Source organism: Calidris pugnax, unplaced genomic scaffold (assembly GCF_001431845.1).
Source record: "Calidris pugnax isolate Ruff unplaced genomic scaffold, ASM143184v1 scaffold11, whole genome shotgun sequence".
In the NCBI taxonomy this organism is placed as follows: Eukaryota; Metazoa; Chordata; class Aves; order Charadriiformes; family Scolopacidae; genus Calidris; species Calidris pugnax.
Window position 1 is genome coordinate 664,247 of NW_015090803.1, and position 26,663 is coordinate 690,909.

The window sequence follows — 26,663 nt, forward strand, 5'->3', positions numbered from 1 at the left end:
TGTTGCATTAAAAAGGAAATCTACATTTCTAATGCTATGTTAACTTTGCAGTTATCAAAGCACTATTAAAAGATAGGAAGATATCTACTAGAACTGGCCTTTAGCGAAGACACTCTATTTAAAAAACAAACAAACAAACAAACCTCTCACTTTATCCTTCAAGTTAAACAGAAGAGATGTGACTTTTTTGCCAACATAAGTGTAAAGTATGGAGTTCTAATTTTCTGCAAGCTGCAGATGGTAAGAAACACTAATCAATTCATATTAAAATTCCTGTTCCGCCTATTAGTTTATTAAGAAATCATCTACATGTCAAAAGGAATGTGAAACGCTGTGATAACACAAAGTCCATTTCAGAATTTCTAACATTTTCCTTCACAAATTTCATTGATTATTTTGGATATTACTTTCATTAAACAACTGGTGATGCCACTCTGGAACATTTTAAATTGCTTTCAAGTCGCTGCTGCCGCGGGCATCCCTTCCCCCTCTGCTTTCAGTTGCATGTACGCACTCTCCACCCCTTCATCAGTACTTAGAGCTGCCTAATCCATGATGAGTGAGTCCAGGGTGCTAACTCACTGCCCTCAAAAGCCAAAACCTATTCACTGATCTTCAATCTGTTACTGTACAATTAAGCCCATCTTCATTATTTAAGAAAAACACCCATGAAACTCATTAGGAAATTCAACTGCACTTCAAGCACACAACAAACAAAAATGATTTATTTGCCCTCACAGGATTATGTGAAAAATTAAACCATCTTTAAAAAAAAATAAAATCTTGACCTACATCTCATTATTTATCCAATTATCAAAATTATCCTGAAATTATTACTGAAAGACTATAGGCTGAAATTAACAGTCCTCTTTGAAGATTAGGTGAAATCAACCAGGACTCAAAATTATGACAATTAAGGAGGACTTCAGAATCACCACATGATGTTCCTATTACTTACAGTAAGTCTGGTCTGAGTTTTTGTACCAACCTTTCACATGATTTTGGGAAAGTCTTTTCGGTTTACATGTGGGAAAATGTTACTCTGATCTCTTCTGTTAAGTACTTAATGATATGAAAAAAAAAAGCTATAGAAGACTTTAGTAACAAAACAGTACTTCTATTTAACTATTTGTAATCACAGTCTGACCTCTGAGCAGAGAAGCTCAAAGTTGATGTGACTTAAACTGTATTCGTTATTTTTCTCCTAAAAGGCAGTTTTCTACAAGACTATCTTCAGTAGAACAAAGAACCTGACAATCAATATGAAAGATAGTGATAAAAGAAAGCAAAACAATTCAAACTACAATTATAGAAAATTACTTAAAACATCCCAAAAGTACCAATGGAGAGATCCAAAAGTTACAAAGCCTAGTTTGCACTCAGAGTTACGTTTTGTCTAAACAGCTGCAAGTTCTCTTGACTGTCTACAGTTCAAGGAAAAGCTCCACTTATAGAAAGAAGTCACAAAACTGTATCTTTCCAAACAGAAGTACAAACATCATTCCTCTAAATCATAGTTCTATTAAGTTAAACAGTTGTTTTCCTAAGATGGGAAAGTCTGTCTTCCCCATTACCACGAGACATTCGAATTTTTGCGGAAGTTTAATCATCCCAACACAGAAGACAGAAGCCATGAAGTCTTGGAACAAAACATTAGCTAGCTTAAAGTAAACATACTATACTGCTTATGGAAACTGAATTAACACAGGAAAACATCAGTTTTCCAAACCATTTTATCACTTCCCAATCTTGAACATTCATCCGAATACAGGGATAAAAAAAATCTGCTATCAGTCTTGCTCAACATTCAAACTGAAACTTGCAAAACAACAACAAGTTTAAGGATATTCCAACTGCAACTTTTGTTCTACAAGATTACAGAGATTCTTCAATTGTCTCCTGGAGAAAATACATTGAGGATCCTCTCAAGAGTGCTGAAAAGTTCCAATATGAAAGCTGCTAGTGTCTAGCTGTCTCAAAATGTCAAACCGATAGAAAAAGAACAACTCAGAAATACCAAGAAGAACACCAAAATAGACAGCTGTAAATATATACGCCTGTCTGGAGACTCAATTATGAGACTGGGGCAGGGGGGGAATGGAATGAGTGGAGAGGAAGTAATTCAAGTGTTATGGGAATTAACTCAGTCTTTTTATTCATACTGAAGTGTAGCTTTTTTCCTACCCTCAGAAGCCTACTCCATTTTGAAAGCTCTCAACAAACCATAGAATTTATTTCTGCCTTTGAAATACACATCTGATCATTCTTTTATTTTTCCCCTAGATAAAGCTTTTTTCATATATAAGTTACTTCTACCATACAAGTATTACTGATTTTTAAACATTATTTATTTATTCCATAAGAAACTTAAGAAATGCCATCTTTGTGCTCCCAGCATGCAGAGGACTTAGAACGACCATACTATCACATGCAACTTGGTTATAAACTACATCTATCACACACTAGATATGATATTGGTATTCTAGTGATAATAGAATTAAAAGTCATTAAAAGTCTTCCCGCCATTTTGGTTTTGGCACACAAATGTCAGACAGCTACTTTTTTCCCCCTCCAAGTGTATTTCTCCTCAATGGCATTACATCCACTCTGCTTCCTCCCCTCCCAGTGCTCCCCATTCAAAAAACTTTTGCAACGCAGTGACTGAAATGCAGAGGCACTGACACTACTTCTATCAGCTACCTAGCCTCCCAAAACAAAGATCAATCTTCTAGAGCCACCCCATCACACTCCAAAATTCCTTCTACCTGACATGTTCTGTGCTCTTTATTACAAACATACAGTTGGGAGACACGACCAATAGAATTAAGAAGATTGTAATATTTTTTTTAAGTTTAAAAAAAGTTCTGAAATGCAAGATTATAATAACCTACATAGTTTTCAACGTAGGTTGGATTTCACAATTACAACCCTCCAGTCATGGAAGAAAACCATATTTCAACACAGAACAATATCTAGCTGTAGAAAATAATTTAGTTGGTCTACATCCTAAACTCAATCCAGATCTTCATTCAAGTCAAAGTATTAAAAAAGCACCTCTCTTTCAAAATGGGGTGGGAATAAAAGGAACTCACATATCTCACATAACAATCTAGAGCAAAGGAAATCTGGTAGCCACCTAAAGAAATCCATCTCATATCTTCAAAGAATACTGATGACTCAAGAGGGGTGGGGAGAAACAACAGTTACTTTCTTATATATGTATGTACGGCAATAAAAATAATAGATCTCAGAGATTTTCAACACCCAGAGTCAAATTGAAAGGAAAAATTGGTGATGCTCACACTCACTATCACCAATGCAAAGGGGTTTCCAAGGTTTCCGGAGCATAAACTGAAGCCCAACACGGACAAACTGAATTAGCTCCCTGTCTTAAGTAATTTCCAAACTTGACAAGAAACAGAAAGCATAATAGAGTCACTTCTTTCAGTACACAGAGCTTACACCTTTATACCCAATTTTTCCAGTGGTAGAACTCAAATACTGTCCAAGGCAGCAAAATTAAGTCACCTTTAAGAATACAAAATATGCACAAAAATATTTCAACACAAAATGCAACTAACGCTGCTCAATTGCACCCTGAAAGATAAAATTTAACAAAAACATGCAACCAAAGAAAATACCAAGCAGCTCATGCTCAGAAGCCCCTATCTAAATAAAATAAGAAATTTCTATTCCAAACACATAGAGCCCTAAAACAACTCAATAGATGTTCTGAAAAATCTGTCGAGAGAGAACAAAATCTGTCTGATTAGTTCAACAAGCGGCAGTACAATAAAGAAAAAGCGATGGTTCTACAAATCTTATAACTACAAAAGGCAGATGGAAATGCCTACCACGAGACTAACACACGAGAGCAACCCTGCAAACCCCTGGAAGGGTAAAACATACACACGCACCAGTGGGAGTTGTCACCAAATTGCATGCAAAAATCCTCTTAGCTCCAATGAAGTCAGTGACTCTGATGAGACCTTTACCTTCATTTTTCCATCGAAATTGCACTTGAGTCGATAGTTACAAAAAAAGTCTTTAGCAGCAGCAGCACGGGAGCTGAAAAGGTGAAGAGAGAGATGCCCCGAGATCCCAGGCAATCACACCGCTCCCTCTGCCCCCACCTGCAGCAACATCTGCAAGAGAAACCAGCGCTAAAAGAGGGTAAAAAAAAACCACAATAAAAAATAATGATAGTTTAAAAAAAAAAATTTAAAACCCAACAGCCGAAGCCTATAGGTCTCCCCCGCCTTTCCACGGACGCCAGGCGGAGCAGGCAGGGAGCCGCAGAGCTGTCAGAGGCCACCGAGGCTGAGGATTAGTTGCCCAGCAGCTCCGGTAACACCGAGCGGCGCCGCCGCCGCTTCCCCCCTCGCCACAAGCGCCGCCAGCGGCCTCGTCCCGCCCGGGGAGGGGCTCCGCACGCAACGAACGCCCCGCACCTAAAAATAAACCCTCACCCCAAATAACCCCTCTCTCCCTCCCTCCCTCCCCCCGCACGTCCTGCCCGCACCCCGTCCGCCTTCAGCGCCGGTCGGAGAGCACCGGTGGCTCCCCCGAAGCTCGGCGACCCCCGCCCCGGCTCCCCCTCAGCCGCCCCGGCCCCACCCGCTCACCCTGTGGCGCAGGCCGCCGCGGAAAGCAGGGAAGGGGGGGGGGGGGGTGTGAGGGGGGGGAGAGGGGGGGGAAGGGCAAGCAGCAGCTCCCTCAACCGCCGCCTCGTCGCGCCTCTCAGCTCCCCGGCTCGGGGCGGCAGCAGCAACAGCGGCGCGGCCGCATCCCCGCTCCCCTCACTTCCGCGAGCGGCGGGGAGAGGCGGCGGACGGGGCGGGGCGCGGCGGCGGAAAGGGCGGGCGGATTCCCCCCCTCTCTCTCTCCCTCCCTCCCTGAGAGGGGGACGCCCGCTCCCCTCTGAGCGTGGAGTTGGGGCGGGGGCGGCCGTTACGTCCCTCAGGCTCGGCCCTCGGGCACAGCCCGGGGTGGTCTCGTCCCTGCCACGAAAAAAAGAAGCGTTGAAATAAGGCCCCACAGCGGCGGCCAGGAGCTCTGGAGGCGCCCCCGGTGCGGAGGCCGCCGCTGCCCACCGCCTTTCCCGCTGCCCACCGCCGCAGCCTGGTTCTCCTCACCTCCCCGCCCGGGCAGGGATTAAAAAGCTGGTTCCCGTGAGGGGAGGTGGATCGGTGAGCGGGGCGGGCAGCCGGGGGGCACCCCTGCCCTCCGCAGCGCACCCGCCCGGGCTCGGCCTGAGGGCCCGCGGCCCCGCCGGCCGCTCTGCCGGGAGCGGGGCCCAAAGCTGGCCCTCGGGGCCCCGGGCTGGCGGTAGGAAAACGGGCCGGGAACAGCCGGTCCCCTCTGCCCACCTCCACCCGGCTCTGAGGCGGGTGTGGGGTGTCCCTCACACGGAGCTGCTGCTGGTTGTAGGGTTACGGCCCAGCCCGGCGAGACCCGCAGCCTGGGTGGTTTGGCATCACCAAATTAGTCTTTCAAATGTCAGCAAAATAAAAAAAAGAAGTCTCAGTACAAAATTTAGACACTTCAAGCGACTACCTTTAAAAGCCGGTGTCAGAGACCAATCCTGTCACCACCACCTTAATCTTCCTACTTAACCAACTTACAACTCCTTAAGTACTGTGGGAAAAAAACAACAACAATTCCATTTACAATTTACCAATTCCATTATGTTTACCTAGATGCCAAAGGAGTACTATTTGAAACTACAGTTCCAATGCTGGGGAAGTTTTAAAGTAATTTCCACTGAAATAATGAATTTTACATTTAAGGTACTGACGCGCAGTGCTAGTAGGAACAAAATGCCTTTTGACTTTCAAGGTCAAAATCCAAAGGAGACACACTAATTGTAGGCTTCGCACCACGTTTCTAAAGGAGCGTGACAACATGTCCGAGAAATACACTGGCATTGACATCTCGTGATTAACGACCTGTCACCTTGGCTTTGTTTTTCTTAAGCAGCGGAAGAAACCAAAATCAGTCTTTGTCAGTTCATAAGTAGTATTTAACAGAACTAAATTTTAAACAATTTAGCCTCCCAACCCATCGTAGCACGCCTCTTGAGTTCCTCAGCTAAACAAGGTGAAGTTAAAGAGCGTACTTTCCTCTTTTGAAGCTCTCGAGGAAAAAATTGGGGGCTAAAATAACACAAATTTGTCAAGATATTGTGAGAGGTAAAAGAAAAGTTACGCGTACTGATGTGAAGTCCAGGCCCTAGGTATTTGCATTCAGGAAAATAAGATGACAACAGGCAGGTTAGCGGTTTGAGAACACCTAATGCATCATTTCAGACTCGCCCCAGGTAGTCGCCAAGTCACTTGACTATTTCCATGGTTACTCCCTGAAGTATCCCACTACAAGTAGGAAGCGCCGTCATAATCAGCACCGACACCTCTCGGAGATGCTGCTCCTGTTACCTTGTGTGTAAGGCAAAGCAAAGAACCGCATTGAGCTACTTGTGACACTAGTTATGACGCTTTTAATTGCGAGACAAAACCCATGCATGATATCTCGTTAGGAAAAACATTCAGTTACTTTGTTAAAACAGGTAGCTCTTGCTTTCAATATCGGATGTCACCATGAAATATGAAAAGCTTACAGAAATATTTTCATGAAGGAAAAAACCCAAAGCCTGTAGGTCCTAATACTGTTTACATCCGGAACATATTTGGATTTCTATGCTATGCTATGTTCTTTTTATGCTATGAGAAATTTTGGGGAGAAGATTGGAAGGGAATCCTTGAACGTTACTGAGCTTGTTCACAACTGGAGCTATTCAGATCTAAGTATCGTGGCAAAGCCTGCCTACTAAGAAACATTCTTTGTTCCTGTGCTTTAAAACAGGAGAAGAAAGCCAAAAGCAAGCCCTGCTGTACAGTGAGAACTAAAAAAGCTTCATCTCCGGGGCTTAATCTCATTCTCATTAGTGTACATCTGCCAATCATGCGTGGCTGTGACACTGCCAGGCAGCTGGGAAGCACCTCTGCTGCATTAGACCAGGACTATATCCATCCTTGGTGGTTATATTACTGTTTCTGCCACAATTATCAACAGTGGCTGTTTAGTAAACAATGCTCAGAGTGTTTTATCTCCCTCTGCTGCTGAATATTGTTTCTTTAAAAATCCTGACCTTCTTGTGAGCTCGGTACAGAAGAGTATTAGGACAGCTCGTACCAGTATGTAGCAAAAGCATTACTTGGCAAACCAGAGCAACATTACTGGAATATGATTGTGGAGATGGGCTGAAATTAAAAAAATGCTTCGCTTACAGTAACCAGTTGTAGCCAGTCATAGTCACAATTTACAGTAATATTTGTTTTACATTTTTTTAATCTTGTAAAAAAATCTTGCAATAAAATGCTCATCTGAATATCCAATGAGCAAACATGTCTAGCCACAACTGAATAATTCCACTGAAAATATACATAGAAATTAGAAGAACTACAAATGCAAATATGAAAGGCCAAAAAAAATATCTCTAAACTTAACAGAATCTTTTTTAAAAAACAGTACTTGAAAGGATATGCAATACTGATAGGGTTTGGGGGGAATAAAAGACTAAGCATCCTAGCAGTTCTGAGATCACTCTTTTTCTAGTTTCGCAAACCTGAAAATACTTCTTAAGAGCAAGTGAAGCTGCTGCTGAGAGGCTTGTGTTTGGGAGAGCAGAGTTTCATGAGTGTTCAGAGCCAACTGAAGCTGCCCCCAGCCCCACACCTTCTCCTTCCCTTGGTGTGTTGTCAGGTTTATGTGTCACAGCACACCACTCGTGTGTTCTGCATCACCAAAAAGGAGTTCCTGTCACCCTGTCACCACACCCCACTCCATCCTCTCCCCATCCTTTTCCCCACAGAAGTCTCCTCATTTACCTCCTCTTGATGCCCAAGTCAGACCTTTCCTTCCTTCAGCAGCAGGGAGCCACTAGATTATCTCAGAACCACAACCTCAAACTGACCAACACCTAAATTAATGTGGGAACTGATTCATGTCCAGAATAACCCAGCAGATCAGCAAATAAAGACCTCTCAAACTGAATCACAAGTGGTTACTCTGGCACAGCCAAGAGGGTAGAGCAGGTATGGGGAGCATAAATAGGTACTGTAGCTGTTAGTACTTTCTGTGCTCCCCTAGACCTTCAGGACTGAAAACTAGCAATTTCATAAAAGGGTTTGGTCGTTTGGGGTTTGTTGTTTTGTTTGTTTTTTTTTTAATACTCAGCTGTAAAAAAGCATACTTAGCTCCCACACAAAAGGTTGCTTTTCATTGCCTTTTACATCTTCGGAAGAATTTTGAGCCTCTGGAAAGCTTGGAAAAAATCTTCCACATTAAAAGGTAAATCCTTTTAATATGGGGGGGAAAAGAAGTCTACCATATTAAAAGGTAATAAATATGTGACATTCTAGATAGTACCATCAATCAGTTGGCAAGAAAGGAGAATTCAGTCTAATAGGATTAAACAGATAGGCCTTACCCTGCAGTAAGTTTATATGCAAGCTACTGGAACTAGTAAAAAAAACAAACAACCAAACACCAAACCAAAAACCAAGAAAATAACAAAGATACCTATAACTGCATGGTACAGGTATGGGGAGCATAAATAGGTACTGTAGCTGTTAGTACTTTCTGTGCTCCCCTAGACCTTCAGGACTGAAAACTAGCAATTTCATAAAAGGGTTTGGTCGTTTGGGGTTTGTTGTTTTGTTTGTTTTTTTTTTAATACTCAGCTGTAAAAAAGCATACTTAGCTCCCACACAAAAGGTTGCTTTTCATTGCCTTTTACATCTTCGGAAGAATTTTGAGCCTCTGGAAAGCTTGGAAAAAATCTTCCACATTAAAAGGTAAATCCTTTTAATATGGGGGGGAAAAGAAGTCTACCATATTAAAAGGTAATAAATATGTGACATTCCAGATAGTACCATCAATCAGTTGGAAAGAAAGAAGGGAGAATTCAGTCTAATAGGATTAAACAAATAGGCCTTACCCTGCAGCAAGTTTATATGCAAGCTACCAGAATTAGTAAAAAAAAAAAAAAAAAAAAAACCCCAAAAAACAAACACCAAAACAAAAAAAAAACAAAATAACAAAGATACCTATAACTGCATGGTTCACAGTATGGAGATCTATTATACAGAATTCTGTTGAAGTCCCTTCTCAGCTTTTCATTGCCTTTTACATCTTCAGAAGAATTTTGAGCCTCTGGAAAGCTTGGAAAAAATCTTCCACATTAAAAGGTAAATCCTTTTAATATGGGGGGGAAAAGAAGTCTACCATATTAAAAGGTAATAAATATGTGACATTCCAGATAGTACCATCAATCAGTTGGAAAGAAAGAAGGGAGAATTCAGTCTAATAGGATTAAACAAATAGGCCTTACCCTGCAGCAAGTTTATATGCAAGCTACCAGAATTAGTAAAAAAAAAAAAAAAAAAAGAAAGGAGAATTCAGTCTAATAGGATTAAACAGATAGGCCTTACCCTGCAGTAAGTTTATATGCAAGCTACTGGAACTAGTAAAAAAAACAAACAACCAAACACCAAACCAAAAACCAAGAAAATAACAAAGATACCTATAACTGCATGGTTCACAGAATGGAGAGATATTATACAGAATTCTGTTGAAGTCACTTCTCAGACCGTAACGGTACTTGAAATACTTGTTGCTCTGAAGTGAGCTTCCAGATCCTATTAAAGGATCATGTTAAAGATGCATTTGTTTAAATTGTCAGTGTTGAGTAATGCTAATTAAATCTACCACAAATTTTGTTAATTTCACAAGAAGCTTATTTATGCATTATCATAAGATAAACATTTTTCTGAATCATAACACCAGTAGTATTTGAATATGGACAAAGTTTTCTATATAATTTCAGTTTGGGGCAGAAAAGGTTAATATATGATCCTTCTGTCAAAATAGGCTCCCCAACTATTTGCTTAAGGTATAATTTAAACCACCCTCAGTAGACTGAGCACAAATTAGCTTTTCTGGAAGAAAAAAGATTACTTTCTGATAAGATGGACTTTCATTTGATCTAATCTCATTATTTGTTGTCTTTCATCTTGATGTTGAAAACTCCCCAGTGCTTTTACAGTTCTCGACAGAGTACTTGTATGACTGGAGTCAGGACAGGGGAGGGAAGATACTGGAGCTTCTCATTTACATAACTGTAAGTGGCATATATCATTCATAAAGCCTGTATTGCATTATTTCCCCCCAACATCCTTTCCATCCCTGCTGTTGAACTGATAGCTGATAGAAACAATCACCTCATCTCTGAACAGAATTCTCCAGAGGTAAACCCATGGTAATTCTACATAACCTTTGAATGTTTTTATGTATGTGTGCATATATATATAAAAAATCAGTTCACTAAATTTAAAAGGAGATAGAGGATACAGTTTTCCCAGAGGAAGCATGTACTCATTTCATTTTATAAATCTGAGCATGTTAAGATGTAAGAAACATACCTACATTTTCAAATTACCTTAGCTCAGCCCTGTCTTGACACTGTGCAATTATGCTAATTAAGGAACTTTGGTTTATGGCAGTCTTAAATTAGATTTCACTGATTTTTAAAACACCATTAAATTTAACCCTCTCATCTCATCCCTAAATAGCATCTCTACGAACATCCTGTGCTCAGAGAGGGGGTGCAGCACCACGGCACTGTAAGTTGACATGAAATCAGGCTTTTGTGATTCTCCCCTTGCTGATGCTCGGTTCTGCACTTCCTGGCCCTGGCACTGCCATCTCTTGGTAGATGACCTAATTCAGGGGGACTGATCCAGCCAAGAAGAAAGCCAACCTCCAAAAAGGGATTACTCCCGGAACCGGTACAGGCAGGCAGTGTGGGGCAGTGACAGGACTGTGGGAGCTCTCACCTTAGATCAGGTTGAACTGTTGTGAACACACACTCTCAAAGGATTCAAGAAAAACCTGGTTTAATCTATCCTTCAGGGAAAGGCTAGATTAATTCATTTTCTGACTCAACTGTTGTCTCAAACCTGTATTTTATCTTCCATACTTTTCTTCTGGATACCTTTTTTTCTGTCCCGCATATTCCATAGTCACCTGCCATTCTCTTCTTTGAAATAGTTAACATTATTAATTGCATATTTTCCATTAAGGTTTCCCCTCCCTTCATTTAGGTCACTCAGAGCTCTTCAGCTGTTTCTGTCTTACCCTCAGTGATTGTTTTCAAAATTGACTACTCCAGTACAAGTTTCACTACTAACTCAGAAGCGCCTCTAATTTATGTACCGAGGCTTCACATTTCCAGAGACAATCCTACTCATTTTGTGAAGTTAGGAGCTAGTTTCCTGTTGCCTGTAACAGCCAGCCAAGAGACACATCCAGCGAGATTGTGCTCTATCGTTGGAATATGCTGTGAAGTTACTCCTGGAAGCCTTAGCCAAGGCAGGCAACGAGAACCACAACCTCAAACTGACCAACACCTAAATTAATGTGGGAACTGATTCATGTCCAGAATAACCCAGCAGATCAGCAAATAAAGACCTCTCAAACTGAATCACAAGTGGTTACTCTGGCACAGCCAAGAGGGTAGAGCAGGTATGGGGAGAATAAATAGGTACTGTAGCTTTCAGTACTTTCTCTGCTCCCCTAGAGCTTCAGGACTGAAAACTAGCAATTTGATAAAAGGGTTTGGTCGCTTGGGGTTTCTTGTTTTGGTTGGGTTTTTTTAATATTCAGCTGTAAAAAAGCATACTTAGCTCCCAAACAAAAGGCTGCTTTTCATTGCCTTTTACATCTTCAGAAGAATTTTGAGCCTCTGGAAAGCTTGGAAAAAATCTTCCATATTAAAAGGTAAATCCTTTTAATATGGGGGGGAAAAGAAGTCTACCATATTAAAAGGTAATAAATATGTGACATTCTAGATAGTACCATCAATCAGTTGGCAAGAAAGGAGAATTCAGTCTAATAGGATTAAACAGATAGGCCTTACCCTGCAGTAAGTTTATATGCAAGCTACTGGAACTAGTAAAAAAAACAAACAACCAAACACCAAACCAAAAACCAAGAAAATAACAAAGATACCTATAACTGCATGGTTCACAGAATGGAGAGATATTATACAGAATTCTGTTGAAGTCACTTCTCAGACCGTAACGGTACTTGAAATACTTGTTGCTCTGAAGTGAGCTTCCAGATCCTATTAAAGGATCATGTTAAAGATGCATTTGTTTAAATTGTCAGTGTTGAGTAATGCTAATTAAATCTACCACAAATTTTGTTAATTTCACAAGAAGCTTATTTATGCATTATCATAAAAGAAACATTTTTCTGAATCATAACACCAGTAGTATTTGAATATGGACAAAGTTTTCTATATCACTTCAGTTTGGGGCAGAAAAGGTTAATATGTGATCCTTCTGTCAAAATAGGCTTCCCAACTATTTGCTTAAGGTATAATTTAAACCACCCTCAGTAGACTGAGCACAAATTAGCTTTTCTGGAAGAAAAAAAATTACTTTCTGTTAAGATGGACTTTCATTTGATCTAATCTCATTATTTGTTGTCTTTCATCTTGATGTTGAAAACTCCCCAGTGCTTTTACAGTTCTCGACAGAGTACTTGTATGACTGGAGTCAGGACAGGGGAGGGAAGATACTGGAGCTTCTCATTTACATAACTGTAAGTGGCATATATCATTCATAAAGCCTGTATTGCATTATTTCCCCCCAACATCCTTTCCATCCCTGCTGTTGAACTGATAGCTGATAGAAACAATCACCTCATCTCTGAACAGAATTCTCCAGAGGTAAACCCATGGTAATTCTACATAACCTTTGAATGTTTTTATGTATGTGTGCATATATATATAAAAAATCAGTTCACTAAATTTAAAAGGAGATAGAGGATACAGTTTTCCCAGAGGAAGCATGTACTCATTTCATTTTATAAATCTGAGCATGTTAAGATGTAAGAAACATACCTACATTTTCAAATTACCTTAGCTCAGCCCTGTCTTGACACTGTGCAATTATGCTAATTAAGGAACTTTGGTTTATGGCAGTCTTAAATTAGATTTCACTGATTTTTAAAACACCATTAAATTTAACCCTCTCATCTCATCCCTAAATAGCATCTCTACGAACATCCTGTGCTCAGAGAGGGGGTGCAGCACCACGGCACTGTAAGTTGACATGAAATCAGGCTTTTGTGATTCTCCCCTTGCTGATGCTCGGTTCTGCACTTCCTGGCCCTGGCACTGCCATCTCTTGGTAGATGACCTAATTCAGGGGGACTGATCCAGCCAAGAAGAAAGCCAACCTCCAAAAAGGGATTACTCCCGGAACCGGTACAGGCAGGCAGTGTGGGGCAGTGACAGGACTGTGGGAGCTCTCACCTTAGATCAGGTTGAACTGTTGTGAACACACACTCTCAAAGGATTCAAGAAAAACCTGGTTTAATCTATCCTTCAGGGAAAGGCTAGATTAATTCATTTTCTGACTCAACTGTTGTCTCAAACCTGTATTTTATCTTCCATACTTTTCTTCTGGATACCTTTTTTTCTGTCCCGCATATTCCATAGTCACCTGCCATTCTCTTCTTTGAAATAGTTAACATTATTAATTGCATATTTTCCATTAAGGTTTCCCCTCCCTTCATTTAGGTCACTCAGAGCTCTTCAGCTGTTTCTGTCTTACCCTCAGTGATTGTTTTCAAAATTGACTACTCCAGTACAAGTTTCACTACTAACTCAGAAGCGCCTCTAATTTATGTACCGAGGCTTCACATTTCCAGAGACAATCCTACTCATTTTGTGAAGTTAGGAGCTAGTTTCCTGTTGCCTGTAACAGCCAGCCAAGAGACACATCCAGCGAGATTGTGCTCTATCGTTGGAATATGCTGTGAAGTTACTCCTGGAAGCCTTAGCCAAGGCAGGCAACGTGCCCCGTTAGGATGTCTAAGGCACCGCTGCTCTGCACCACCAGCTGCAGCTACACTCACCCCGTGGCCTGAGCAGGGCAGAAGATGGAAAACTGCTCCCTAGCAAAAGTTTATTTCTTGCCAAAGGATTACTGCAATTCATTGCACGGGAAAGAAGAGCACCCCATTCACTTTTAAAATATTCCAGTTGCATTCTGTATATTCTATGGTGGAGAATAAAGATGTTTCAACAATGGACTATAAACAGTTTAGAAAAAAAACCCAGCAGTAGTGAAGTACTTCAGTTTGAATTGATTCAAGGCTAATGTGCCAAGAATTTCAGGAATGCTGCATATATTACGGAGAAGTAATCTTGCCAAGTCTCTCAGCACTTGGAAATTCTTTTTCAAGACTATTTGGGGTGGGTAAAATGGGGTGAAGGTAATATTTAGTAAGGAGCTGGCAGTTAGTAAACAGATGTTTACGTAGTTATGAGATTTCAGCTTCTGGCAAGAATAAGGTAATTTGTTTGATAAAACATTTAAGCATAATGTGTTGGACTGTGTAATTTTATTCAGACTCAGAGCCAAAAATTTTATCAAGTGAAAGCATGCGGTAGCTTTTCAGGTTGGGAGGAATTCATTACAAACTTTTGTTTTACAGGAGAGCTCACATTCCACTTTCCTTTTTACTTTCAGAACTACTACTATGTGTATACAAATGGAAGTCAAGCATTCAGAGGATTTTTTCCTCCCTAACGTGTTAACAAAAACGGTCTTAAGAAGCAGAGGTTAGAGGTTATTGACAAAAGCAATTAATGCAGCATGCTTCTATTGCAACTAGTTCTCCAGCATAAAAGACCCCTAACCTAAGGTAACTTCAAGTGATGAACTGACAGACTACATCTGCATTCAGGTGCCTTCTTAATTGACCCCAACAATAAGGCTGCAAGGGGAGAAGTGAAAGCTGTACTTACACGTATGTAACACTCAGAAACTTAGTGAAGTACACTTAGTAAAATTACCTAAATTTAACAAGGTTGTTCTGACCTGGTTCCCTACCCAGCTACACAAGCTTGTGCTAGGACAAAAGAGAGGTGGGAGCGAGTGCTCCAAAGTGTTCCCGTGCCACTGCTGATGAATATTAAACTTCAGCACAAGGGAATTAAAAAGCAAACATCCATTTCAGGGCAGGACAAAAAGACTCCTGTCTGCCTTGGAAAATAGGTGCTAGACTATTTCCAGCAACATCACCATCTTTAGCCGAACTCTTACATTAAATAATAGATCACATCCTCAAGTCCATACATCACCAAGGGCTGGATACAGCTCACAACCGAAATTGGCAGGAGTGGCCAGGGGAGGGACAAACCTCACATCTACACCATATGAACTGGGAGGGTATATTCCACCAGCCTGTCACAATGGGAGGGTTGAAAGGGCCCCGAGGTGCCCCTCTCCCTCCCTTTCAGTAAATGAGTGACTAACGTCAGCTGCGTTCTTTGCATCTGCAACAAGCCAAGAAGCACCAGAGGGGGATTTCATCTAAAAAGAGTTGAAACTTGTACCGTATGCCCTCCTCCCCACACCATCTGGCTACTGGGGACATTCTGTACAAATTCAGCATGCCAACTGCCTATTCAGAAGGAAAAAAAAAAAAAAGTTTTTCTTTCAGTAAAAATATTAGGCAGTTCCCATTCCCTCTTTAAGGGCCTCCAATGAATCCAGATCTATTAAGCAGAATTTAACCCCATTTACAGACTACAGAAACTGGCAGTTTCACTGTAGATCAGTGAAAAATTTGTTTCCTATTTTGAAGTTCACCTTAGGGTAAATTACAACCTTAAAGCTTCTATATACTATTGAGAACTGCCCAGAATCTGTTTATATCTAATGAGAGACATGATTTCTATTATATATCTTACATATTTCATATAATATATTTAAGGTCAGAAGATTATAATATTACAATAATATAAGCTGTTTTAAGATATTATTGTTATGAGACCATATTTATGATATCAAATATATCTTACATTGTATTTTTCTATGATTGCTATCATATCTATGATATCATAATTCTATGTTTATACCTAGCATTAGTTTATCTATCATTAAGTTATATCTATCCATGTATCTATCCAGCCATATAGCTATGGCTTATTTAATACACTGAACTAAAAAGATATTAAGCTGTAAATGTTTCTGATTCATCACTCATTGACCTGTGGAAAATCATATATCTAGGAGAAAAAAATAAAACTATCATTGGAAGCCTCTGACACTCTAGGAGCAACAGGGATTAACTAGAAGTTACTTACATGTGTATGCAGTGTGAACCAAAATCTTGATTTTGCTACTCTTAAAGTTGCAAAACAGGACTCCTAGAGAATTTTCTTCAGTAGATCTAGATTCCAATAAATCTTTCAAGAATTTCAAGCTTTCAATAAAGCTTTCAAGAATTTTTCTTTTCTATCTCCCATAATTTTCACTCCAAATTGTTTTCCCTTTTTGAAACATTGATGTCTAGTTGTTTACAGCCTCACATCTTGAACGTGTGTGCACAGTTTGATGCTGGTTTTCACTTCCTGGGGCAGATTACAAAGGATTTTAAATAAGCTAACCTTAGTGTTTCAGTTTTTCCTGTTGATAAAGTCTGTTATATCCTAAGACATAGTCTTACTGGAATATCTGAAGAGAGAGCTAGGTTTGAAGAAATTAAGCTTTGCAGCAATTAAGCTGTTATATCCTACAGAGTCTAATCAAGATCCTTCTTCTAGAGTCAAAGCATGAAGAATGCAGAACTGTAACAGAGACACTAAAAATTAATAAGAAAAAAAAATAAGGTCAATTTTTAGATTTGCCAAAACATTTAAAATTGCGGTTTTTTGTGCAGTTGGAAATATGGAAATATGGAAATGTGCATATGGAATGGAATGGAATATGTGCATATGGAAATATGGAAAACCACCATATTTTTCCCCAAGTCCTAGTGACAAAAGGAAAACCACCATATTTTTCCCCAAGTCCTAGGCCACTTAAAGAAGAACATCCATTTTGAATAAAAGGACAAGTGACTTCATACATTTCTGCAGCCCTTCACACAATGGCTTCTGATCCCAACAGGAACTTTTTAGCAAATATTCTCTAATGAGGTCCAGGTTTACCACAGGTACACAGGCTTCACAAGCACTTATCTTTAAGGAGTGCTCTCCTTTTTGTCACATTTACATGATTTTGAACCAGCCTAGTCATTTGTGGCAGTAATTCCATTCAACCTTTTAAAATAGCTGTGGCATGACATCCTGTCCTTCTATGTAAAATTAGCCCTGCTCAAACACAGTGCCTCTTGGAGCACTGTAATTGAAGAAGCGACTACATGGAATTAGTTCAGGTTTAAAAGTTTCTAACAGCAATGCCAGCACTTCTCAGTCCTATATATAGGATAGTTGCAAATGTATTTATGTTAGGCCTTATTTAAAATACCATATGTAACTATGAAAGGCAACCTCTATTAAGATTGTTGTCACTAATTCAGGTTCCTCCCTTTGTCCTAAGGACTGAGAGCAGGCTGTAGTAGCCTATAACAAACTTCCCCTGGATGCAAAGCAAACACCATAAAGAAAGAGGCGTGTCGTGGCATGAACACCAGAGAAAGGCTACAACCAAAAGCTCAGTTCCTATAACACTGTAGTGTTAATAGCATTTACAGTTCCTGGGCTTTAATATCATATTCTTTGATAGTGCATGCTGGTTCCTGGAACTGTGCAATTATATCAAAGATGTTTGCCTATGCTGAAAAAAGTTTCTAATCCTTTTAGTTGCATAGAAAAGCTTGAAAGCGTGAACCTCAGAACTTGAATAGAAAGGCCAAATGAAATTTTTCTGAAAAGAAATCAGAATTTGAAAGGCTAAGTCATTTTTGTAATTGTTGGGATTGACAGTCCTGGAATTTCTAGCATTCAAAAGCATTTTCAAGTAGGCTTTTTTAATGCCTCTTGAGCATTTTCTGCTCTAATTCATTTTAAAATATGGTAAAAAATAGGGCTGCTGTATTTCTGTCTAATTTCCTGGACAGAAACGTGAATATATACATGTGTTACTGAGCACACGTGAGCCCGGTGCCTCTTCATTGGAACTAACACATGTTCAGTACACCTGATGGTGTGATAAGCTAGTTTGACAGGGCACAGCTGTAGGAATTCAATTAAGAAAACAGGAGTCACAAAGCATCTGTTTTGTTTGAATATCTCAGGACTTTAAATGCTACCTAAATTTTGGTGGGTTTCTTGTCTTTCTGTGGCATTAGAAATGCTAACCTGAAGGTCCTGTAAATGAAATCTAATCCCTTTGTATCTGGCAGACTTATTCACAGTTTGAAAAGGGAGGCAACAGTAGGATGGGGCAGAGAGAATTTTTTAATTAAAAATACTGTGTTTCATTTGTACACAAATAAAGCTACAGTAACGGAATATATCTAAATGTTGAAATCTTTTCTCTTGGCCTTCAGTCCTTGCCATACTTTTGTTTACACACACCGCTCTACCCATTATTCAAATAATGCTGTAAAAGTCCAGCTTAGTCCCTCTGTAATCGTTAAGCTTTCTACTGCACTGCCTATTCTGTTAAGGTTTTTCATTTTAGTAGGTTTCAGAAGTGGCAGCCAGGCCACTCCACTCCCCCCACTCCCCACGCAATAGCTGTCAGCAGCAGCCATTCAGTCCTGACACTTGCTTAAGTGAAGAACCTGGCCACAAGAGATTCAGATGATATCAGTGAAAACAGTATTTCAGGAAAATGTGATAGGATCCTGTTTTAAATGTCAATGATGTCAGAATTCTTCAACAGACCATCTCATAAACTTAGACTCAAAAAAAAAAAAAGCATTAACCATTTAATAAGTTTTCAGCTTCTTAAAATAAGAATTTGTATAATATAAACCATTAGTCAAGAAGAATTAGAGAAGTTCTTCAAGGTGCTAAGGGACCACAGCTCCTTTTTGCTTTTGTCAAAAAGGCAGAAGCTCAGTGCCTTAAGATTAGGATCCTTGTTTAGCATAGTGCTTCCTTCAGGTGGTTTTTATAAGTTGCTGTTTTCTTATGACAATACCAGAACCTGCTCATCTTAGAATGTGTAGAGATAGACACAGCGCATGCTTGAAAAATTGACTAGTCATGTCTGGCACAAAGCAGTGGAGACCCAGCTCATTAGATGGTAGTTCAACAAAGATGTTTATCTGAAGGGGCAAAACATCCAAACTTCAATACTGATGATTGTAATTCAAGAAGAAAATCTACTTAGAGGAGAAAAAAGAAGAATCTGCGCATCTCTGGAAAACATCATACAATCCTGACAGGAATTTCTGTGCGAGTACAGTAGAAAGTCTAGCGTACAGCCAAAGCAGGGGAAGTGTGGATTTCTTCTGATGCAGTCTCTCAAGTATTGATCCAAACAAGCTTAGAGGAAGCTAATGTGACAAAGAGGATAACCGAGCTACCTGTCTTTATTAGACTAATATATAATTATATATATAGACTAATTATTTGTTTTCCAAATTTGTGAACTGCAAGGAACTGATAGGACCCATTTTGACGTGATGGTGTTAAGCATAAAATATTAAACAACATAATACCCATCAGCCCCAGAGAATCACAAAGTATTTCAGATTCTGGACATGCCACCCCAGGGATACACCACAATCAGTTAGTGCTTTTTATGCTTCAGAACAACAAAGAGCAGAAGTTAGGGAAAATGTTTCGTTAAATGAGTCAAGCCTCTGTTTAACCACAAAAATCATAGCATCTTAGTCATTCAAAGCAAGCAGCACTTTTAATGTGTCATCTCAAATTTAACATATGCATAGTTTTTACATACCAGAAGGTATACCACTCTTATTAAACAAACTTAACTTGAAATGTCTAAAGTCATTATAACGAAGTTTTCCTTAATAGCTATATAGATTTCTTGGTTGTCCTAGTAGAGAAGTACTATGTCATTTGTAATACTCGCATATTTCATAGAGTGCCTACACTGGAAACTTGAGGCAGCGACACCAAATGCATCTTTAGATACAGAAATCTTTAGAAAAGCAAAACAAAGCCAGGCTATAGGTGCCCCCCTCTTTTTTTCAACCCAACAGTAGAACTTGGACCACCATAGCCATAATACAAGCATGATCACTGTTAAAACATTGGATAGTAGATCTCATCTCTCTATACACACTAAGAGACAGCTAGAGGTTAACTCACGTATGATGGGACATACTGTTTATCTCAGGGCAGAGATAAAGTGCCAGCTATTTCAGCAAAAGCTGCTACATCTTTTCCTGGGTACCGTGTCCTGGTCAGATCCTCTAGCTGCATCCTCAATATCTCATCTCCAGGTTGACTAGATGTCTGAAATCTTTCCTACTTGGAAGAGTTGATTCTTGCAAAAGTCTTAATTTGTCACTTGAGGACATGAAATGTGTCCTCTAAAACGCCTGTAGTTCTATAATCTCAGGAACTGCGTGTCAAACATATGTCAGATTCAGTCATACTAAAGTTGCTTGGCATATAATGACTACATTTACAGACAAAGTTCAACAGTGCCATTTTGTTTCAACTAATGTATAGTTTAAAGCTGTGAGGAATTATTTCTGTAGTACAGGCTGACTGTATATGTAACAGAGAACTTCTGTCTGTAAACTGTGCGCAAAGACTATAACCTCTATTTCATCTATATGAAATCTTTCATACGCACATCTAACCAAAATTTCAGAGAGCTGACAACAGGTAAATTATTGCAAAGGTTAAATACTGTCCGAAGGGTGTATCTTATTTCTAATTTGCATGCAGCCTGCAAGCTTTTTTCTCCTTTTGATTAAAAACCCATCCTTTGTGAGCACTGTCCTCCCCAAACAGTTACTTTGAGAGAAGACTTGGGCTGTTAAACTGGGCAGAGTTGCCATTTGTGAGGAAAAGAAAAGGTTTTGTAGGGCAAAAGAACAATGCACTACACAAGCAAACATCTGATAAGATCTGTTATGAGAACATCTTAACAAGAGGACTCTACTCTCTTCTACTCAGACCTTAAAGTGATTTACAAATCCTGCCCAGTCGCAGTTAGGGTGGTGACTTGGAGGAAAGACGGCTTGATGCAACTCAGCATAGGTGCCATTATCCAGCTCTAATCAAGCTAATTTAAAGATCAGTGACTCAGCTGTGAACTCAGGAAAGACAACTATTTTTTCATGGCAGGGAATAGTCTTCCTGTGAAAGTGAGTGGAATATCCTGCCTGGTCTCCAGCAGTCTGGTGTCCTCTGGTTGATTGACTTGTTAAGCAACTAAGCTGCAGCAGGGAATCAACCACTACCAGGTATCTGAGTCAAGGGTTCTCTCAGATATGTTCTCTAGGGTAGGGTTTGGGGTTTGGTTTATTTTTTTAATACCTGAGAGGTGACAACACTGACTGGAGATTTTCCTGTGTATGAAGTAGTCATTATTATTACTATTCTCCCCTGCATCCTCTCTTTGACAAAATGCTGCTCTTAAAGGCAGTTTGAGTAGGATGCCTCTCTTCTTACCACTCCTATTTTCACATCTTTGAGACTCTTCTGTCTGTGAGTTCCACAGTTACTCGGGGAGAGGGACAGAGACAGCTCACTGCCTTCAGAAAAGAAGCTAAAAAAGGGTTCTTCCGAAGCAGCTGTGTTAATTGCTAAAGACATACATACTTTCAATGCCAAGCACAACGTACAAATCATTCTGTGCTGCCTCAATTCTGGACTCCCAGAGCTCATTTGGTGGTTTCCCTAAAGGATCAAACCCCAGGCTCATGTTTAGGAGCTCATTGATGGTATCACTCTTACGCATGAACTGTTAGCTAGAGAAATTATTTTAGCAGTCATCTTGTGGCTGGTGTGTAGCTCAAAAAATAATTCTAAAGAAGTACTGGCTGGAGAGGCTGTAAGAAATGTCTAAGATTCAAAAGGAAAGCTGGTGGTTTCTCAGCACAAAATAATAGCTCCTCCATTTTGTTTAACATTGGTCAGATGTCCTTTGGAAGCTGATTGTAAAGAAAAAGGCCTCCAGTGGTTTCTTTTAGGAAAAAGTTTTATCTGGGTCCAACTGGCATGTTCAATAGGAATTCTAAGTTTTATGGCCATGTTTTGGAAGGAGGTAACCTCACAATACTCTTGAAAAGTCATTTCCTCAAATGCTAATTCAGGTACACTCAAACTAGCAACAAAGGCAAAATTTATTTCTTGCTTTGCCAAATGAATTGAAAAATTACTTCAAGGAAAGGAGAAATCCCTCCAGCATACACACCATTAAACAAGCCACACACATGCTTTCTGTCTATTTCATCTAAGGAGAGAGGCCTCAAACACCTTGAAATAATAGGTCTTTTATGTTTGACAAGAAAATAACTGGCATGTTTATAGCTTTACTACAGCCTTATCAGCAGGAACAAACAAAGATTTCTGATGCACATACTCAGAAATGGGGTTGACTGGGATTAGTGGGCCATGGCATTAAAACCACAAACCCATTGCATAGTCACTGAGGAAAACTCATTTCCAGGGCTACTAAGCTGCTGTTTCAAGATTGCTTATCGTCACTTCCAAGGCTAAAATTCACAGGCTTTGGATCTTCCAACCCCCCAAAAGAAACATGCATTATATTTTCACCTTCGCTCTGCTGTCTTCCTTTCTGTATCTTCTAAGTTCCTTCATTATAATTTTTATTTGGAGCTTATTTAAAAAAAAAAAAAAAAAAAAAAAAACTACTTCATCACTCAATAAAATTCCCAAAACTCAAGAAATTTTGGAGAAATCCCTCCAGCATACACACCATTAAACAAGCCACACACATGCTTTCTGTCTATTTCATCTAAGGAGAGAGGCCTCAAACACCTTGAAATAATAGGTCTTTTATGTTTGACAAGAAAATAACTGGCATGTTTATAGCTTTACTACAGCCTTATCAGCAGGAACAAACAAAGATTTCTGATGCACATACTCAGAAATGGGGTTGACTGGGATTAGTGGGCCATGGCATTAAAACCACAAACCCATTGCATAGTCACTGAGGAAAACTCATTTCCAGGGCTACTAAGCTGCTGTTTCAAGATTGCTTATCGTCACTTCCAAGGCTAAAATTCACAGGCTTTGGATCTTCCAACCCCCCAAAAGAAACATGCATTATATTTTCACCTTCGCTCTGCTGTCTTCCTTTCTGTATCTTCTAAGTTCCTTCATTATAATTTTTATTTGGAGCTTATTTAAAAAAAAAAAAAAAAAAAAGAAAAGACTACTTCATCTGTCAATGACAGTTCCACAACCTAGGACATTGTTTCATTCATTTCCCTACTCAGGCTAAATTAATATTAAATGCCTCATACATTCTAAAAACTTCATCATAGTAATTTTTAAGGAAAAATTCAATGTATAGAATTAGATAAGAATTATTCTTTAGAAAATACATATTCCCATAATAAATAGCAATACATATCTATATGAAAGCCCAGTCTAACCAGAATTACCTCCTAAACTCAACCATGCTACTAAAAAGTCACTCTCAAAGAAATTCTACCATATATAGCTGTAAAACACATTTTCGTAACATTTCTGTAAAGCTTGTCAAGAAGCTTTCAGATTTTTGTGCTTTAAAACATTCAAGATTGAGCTAAAAATAGGAGAGAAAATCTTAATGATCATAAATAATTCCATTATTGAATCATACCGATACTCTACGAAGTCCATGCTCCTGGGCCTGGTATGTTCAGTAAGGAATGATTCCAGAAGGTGATCCAAGAGAGGGAACATTTAATACACTGCCAGTATGGAAACACTCTTCCTAAAGCATACTGTACACCTGAAGCAAGCAACTTTATCCTTCTTAGTATAAGTCTAGATGTTCTTATCTGTACACATGTCCTTCTTATAATCTGTTTATCTCTTGGATTTCATAAGATTCTGTAGTAATTTCCAGAATCTATACTTTGTGAACAATATACATTTATTTCACAGCTTTGGTTTTTACTGGAATATTTGATACATAACGTTCTTACTGACAATCACTTCCTGTAAAGTTTCTAAGCAACCAGTAAACAGGATTTTTAGTTCTCTAGTTTCCAGAGCAAAATGCAGCTCATTAAAGTGAGCATGCAAAGCTGAGGTCAGATTGAAACCATTACACTTATTTTAATGTTGTGTTTCATTTAAAATGTTTGATCAGTGAACAAGTCTCCTAGGATGCGTATCTTTTCTGGAACATCACAGTGAACAGCAGTTCTTCAACAAGCCTCATTACATTCACTGCATAATATCAGGCAATGTAAAGAGAATGAATAATAGCATCACATTCAGTTCATTTTATATTGATAAAGCTTTGTGTCTTGGGACTAACATGCTAATAACCATGTGAATGCTTGTTTTGATTAAATGGATTTCTTCCAGCGGCTTGGAACAGCAGTGCCAGAAGAATATTGCACTGAAGATACTCACATCCTTACACATACGGAATGATTTCATTTAGTTACAGGTTGCTCTCTGAACCATTCAATCTCACCAATTAGTGTTCAAGTTATAAGTGATCTATACATCCTCTGAAGTTCAGCTGTCAGGACAAACCTTGACCAACTCAAAGTTATTAGCCAACTAGCCCTGCATGGGGCTCTGCGTGTGATTTCTGCCTTCATGACTGTCCAAGCAGCACCATGCAAAACTGTCTCAACAGAACATGACAATAGCACTCTTAGCATGAATCATTAGCCTTCCTGGGCTTTAATTAATTACCTGTCCAGATCAGTAATGGGTGAATATTGAGAAAATGACAAAACAAAAAAACTCAAAGGAAAAGCAGTTAGTAATCTACTGATAATATTTATTAAAAGGCATTGAGCTAGCGTTAAGCAAACAGTCCCAAGGACTCACCCTGCTAGATGAAAGAATATGATCCTCAGAAATAAAAAGCTGATTCTCAACAGCAACGCAGGGCAACCTGCTGAGCTCAACTGCACTGCCCACCCCTGGAAGTGTTTGTAGAGTCAAAGAAGCAAATAGGAGTATTTGGTGAGTATCAGCCCTGCCAACATTGGCATGTAGCGCTTGAGCTGTCAGCCATTGTAAAAACATTAGGAGTAAGAAAGAAAATAATGAACATTACTGTACCAAAACAGGAAAAGCAGATTTCCCCTCCGCCTCCCACCAGTTATAGCCCTGGTACTCTTTTTCCAAAATATATCATGTCAAAGGAATGTGCCTTTCTTTGCCTGCTGACCGCTTATTTAGAGAAATATGCTGTTCAACATCATTTAGTGCACAAAGAGCAAAGAAGTTTAACTGTTTCAAAGGAATGCAGAACTTCAGCTCTTGTTAATAGGCTGCTTCTGAATGCTCATCACATAGCTTAATATTGAGCACATATTGGATGGAAAAGAACAGTAACTCATCAGAGATGGCCCCATTCCAGACTCACCCCTTCTCCCCCCCTCTGTGCTAAATAATTTCCACTTCCTTGTGAAACAGCAACAACTTCAGATAAGTCAGTTCTCCTAAGGATATTCATGTTGCATTTAAGTCAAGAAATCATGACCTACCAAAACATTTAAGAAACTAAGTTACAAGCCCTACTGCCAAGAATTTAACCTTTTATTTAATGCAGATTTACATGACAAAGAGCCCAAATACTGACCAGTCCCTACACTTGATCCAGGCTAATTAACACCTCTCATTACAAACAAAGCACTTACAGCACAGAGAACAGCAGAGCATAATGATTATGGCTAACAGAAGAGTTAAGAGAGGGGAAGTCTGGTTTATTTTATATACATATTTAGGAATTTGTTTCCTCAAATATACTCCCCCTTAGTGTAGCCGGGGATTCAAGACTATCAAAAGTAAAAGGAAGTTTAAGAGCTTATCTCCAGCCAGCTCGGATGGAGATGAGTGATTCAAGATGAACTGGAATTACACTGAAAATGGCTCATGACAGCAGCATAATATGGATCTTTATGATCCTCTTAAAGCTTCATGGTCTCAGACCCCAATTGCATTAAGTGTCCAGTAATTTCCTCAGAGTCAAAAATTATTTGTTCTCAGGGCCAATTTCCTCAAAGTCACAAAGCTCTTATAAAAACTTACACATAGCTATTACTCCCAGATACTGACATTTAGAAAACAGTGCAGCTAAACTTCTGATCCTCTCCCTTTAAGATATAGCCAGGTCAGACACAGGCTTACAATTGAAGGAGGTTTTCCTTTCTTTCAATTTGTTTTTACCTTGTCTTGGGTCCTCTTGTCTTTCACTGTCGACATAAGTTTCCAAATTGCATGGATAGGAAGCTTCATGAAATAGAAGACAGGCTTATGCAGCAGATTATCCATAATTTAAGCAATTTCTGCTACTGCACAGTTAAAGAGGCTTCCCTGTCTGGAGCTCGAGATCTGAATGCATGTTTTCTGCCTCTTCCCAAAGATCAGTAGTCCTCGACTGTTGCACAATCCTTTTCTGCAGAGCAACTGGTGAAAATCAAAACATCAAATGCAGAGCCTACAACAAATGACCAGTGTTAAAGTGCCACAAGGGCAGTGCGAGCTGGAAGAACTGAGGGGCAGTTCTACCAAATGCAAATCATTTCCCTGACAGCACTCTCTAACAGCCCTACTTCTGCTAAGAATATTCTGCTGCTGCTGCTGCAAAAGAAAAATCCAACAACAGTAACTTGGTCCTGATTTTTCCTACCCCTCTTGCTACAAAGAATAAATCCTAATA

General features: G+C 39.5%; 1 protein-coding gene across 4 annotated transcripts in view; it reads right to left on the reverse strand.

Moving 5' to 3' along the window:
- ATP2C1 (ATPase, Ca++ transporting, type 2C, member 1) overlaps positions 1–26,398 on the reverse strand; it is a 72,158-nt gene extending 45,760 nt beyond the window's left edge. Inside the window, exons 1-2 of one of the 4 annotated variants that reach the window (XM_014937767.1) lie at positions 4,626–4,809; positions 3,996–4,145 (exon numbers count right to left, since the gene is read on the reverse strand). In XM_014937767.1, the coding sequence (XP_014793253.1) occupies positions 3,996–4,001 (6 nt within the window). In that variant the 5' untranslated portion in view covers positions 4,002–4,145; positions 4,626–4,809. Of the gene's footprint in view, positions 1–3,917; positions 4,164–4,625; positions 4,810–26,170 lie in introns of those variants that run through there. The other 3 variants (XM_014937769.1, XM_014937768.1, XM_014937766.1) reach the window with 3 other exon arrangements.
- Between the last annotated feature and the right edge of the window lie 265 nt (positions 26,399–26,663).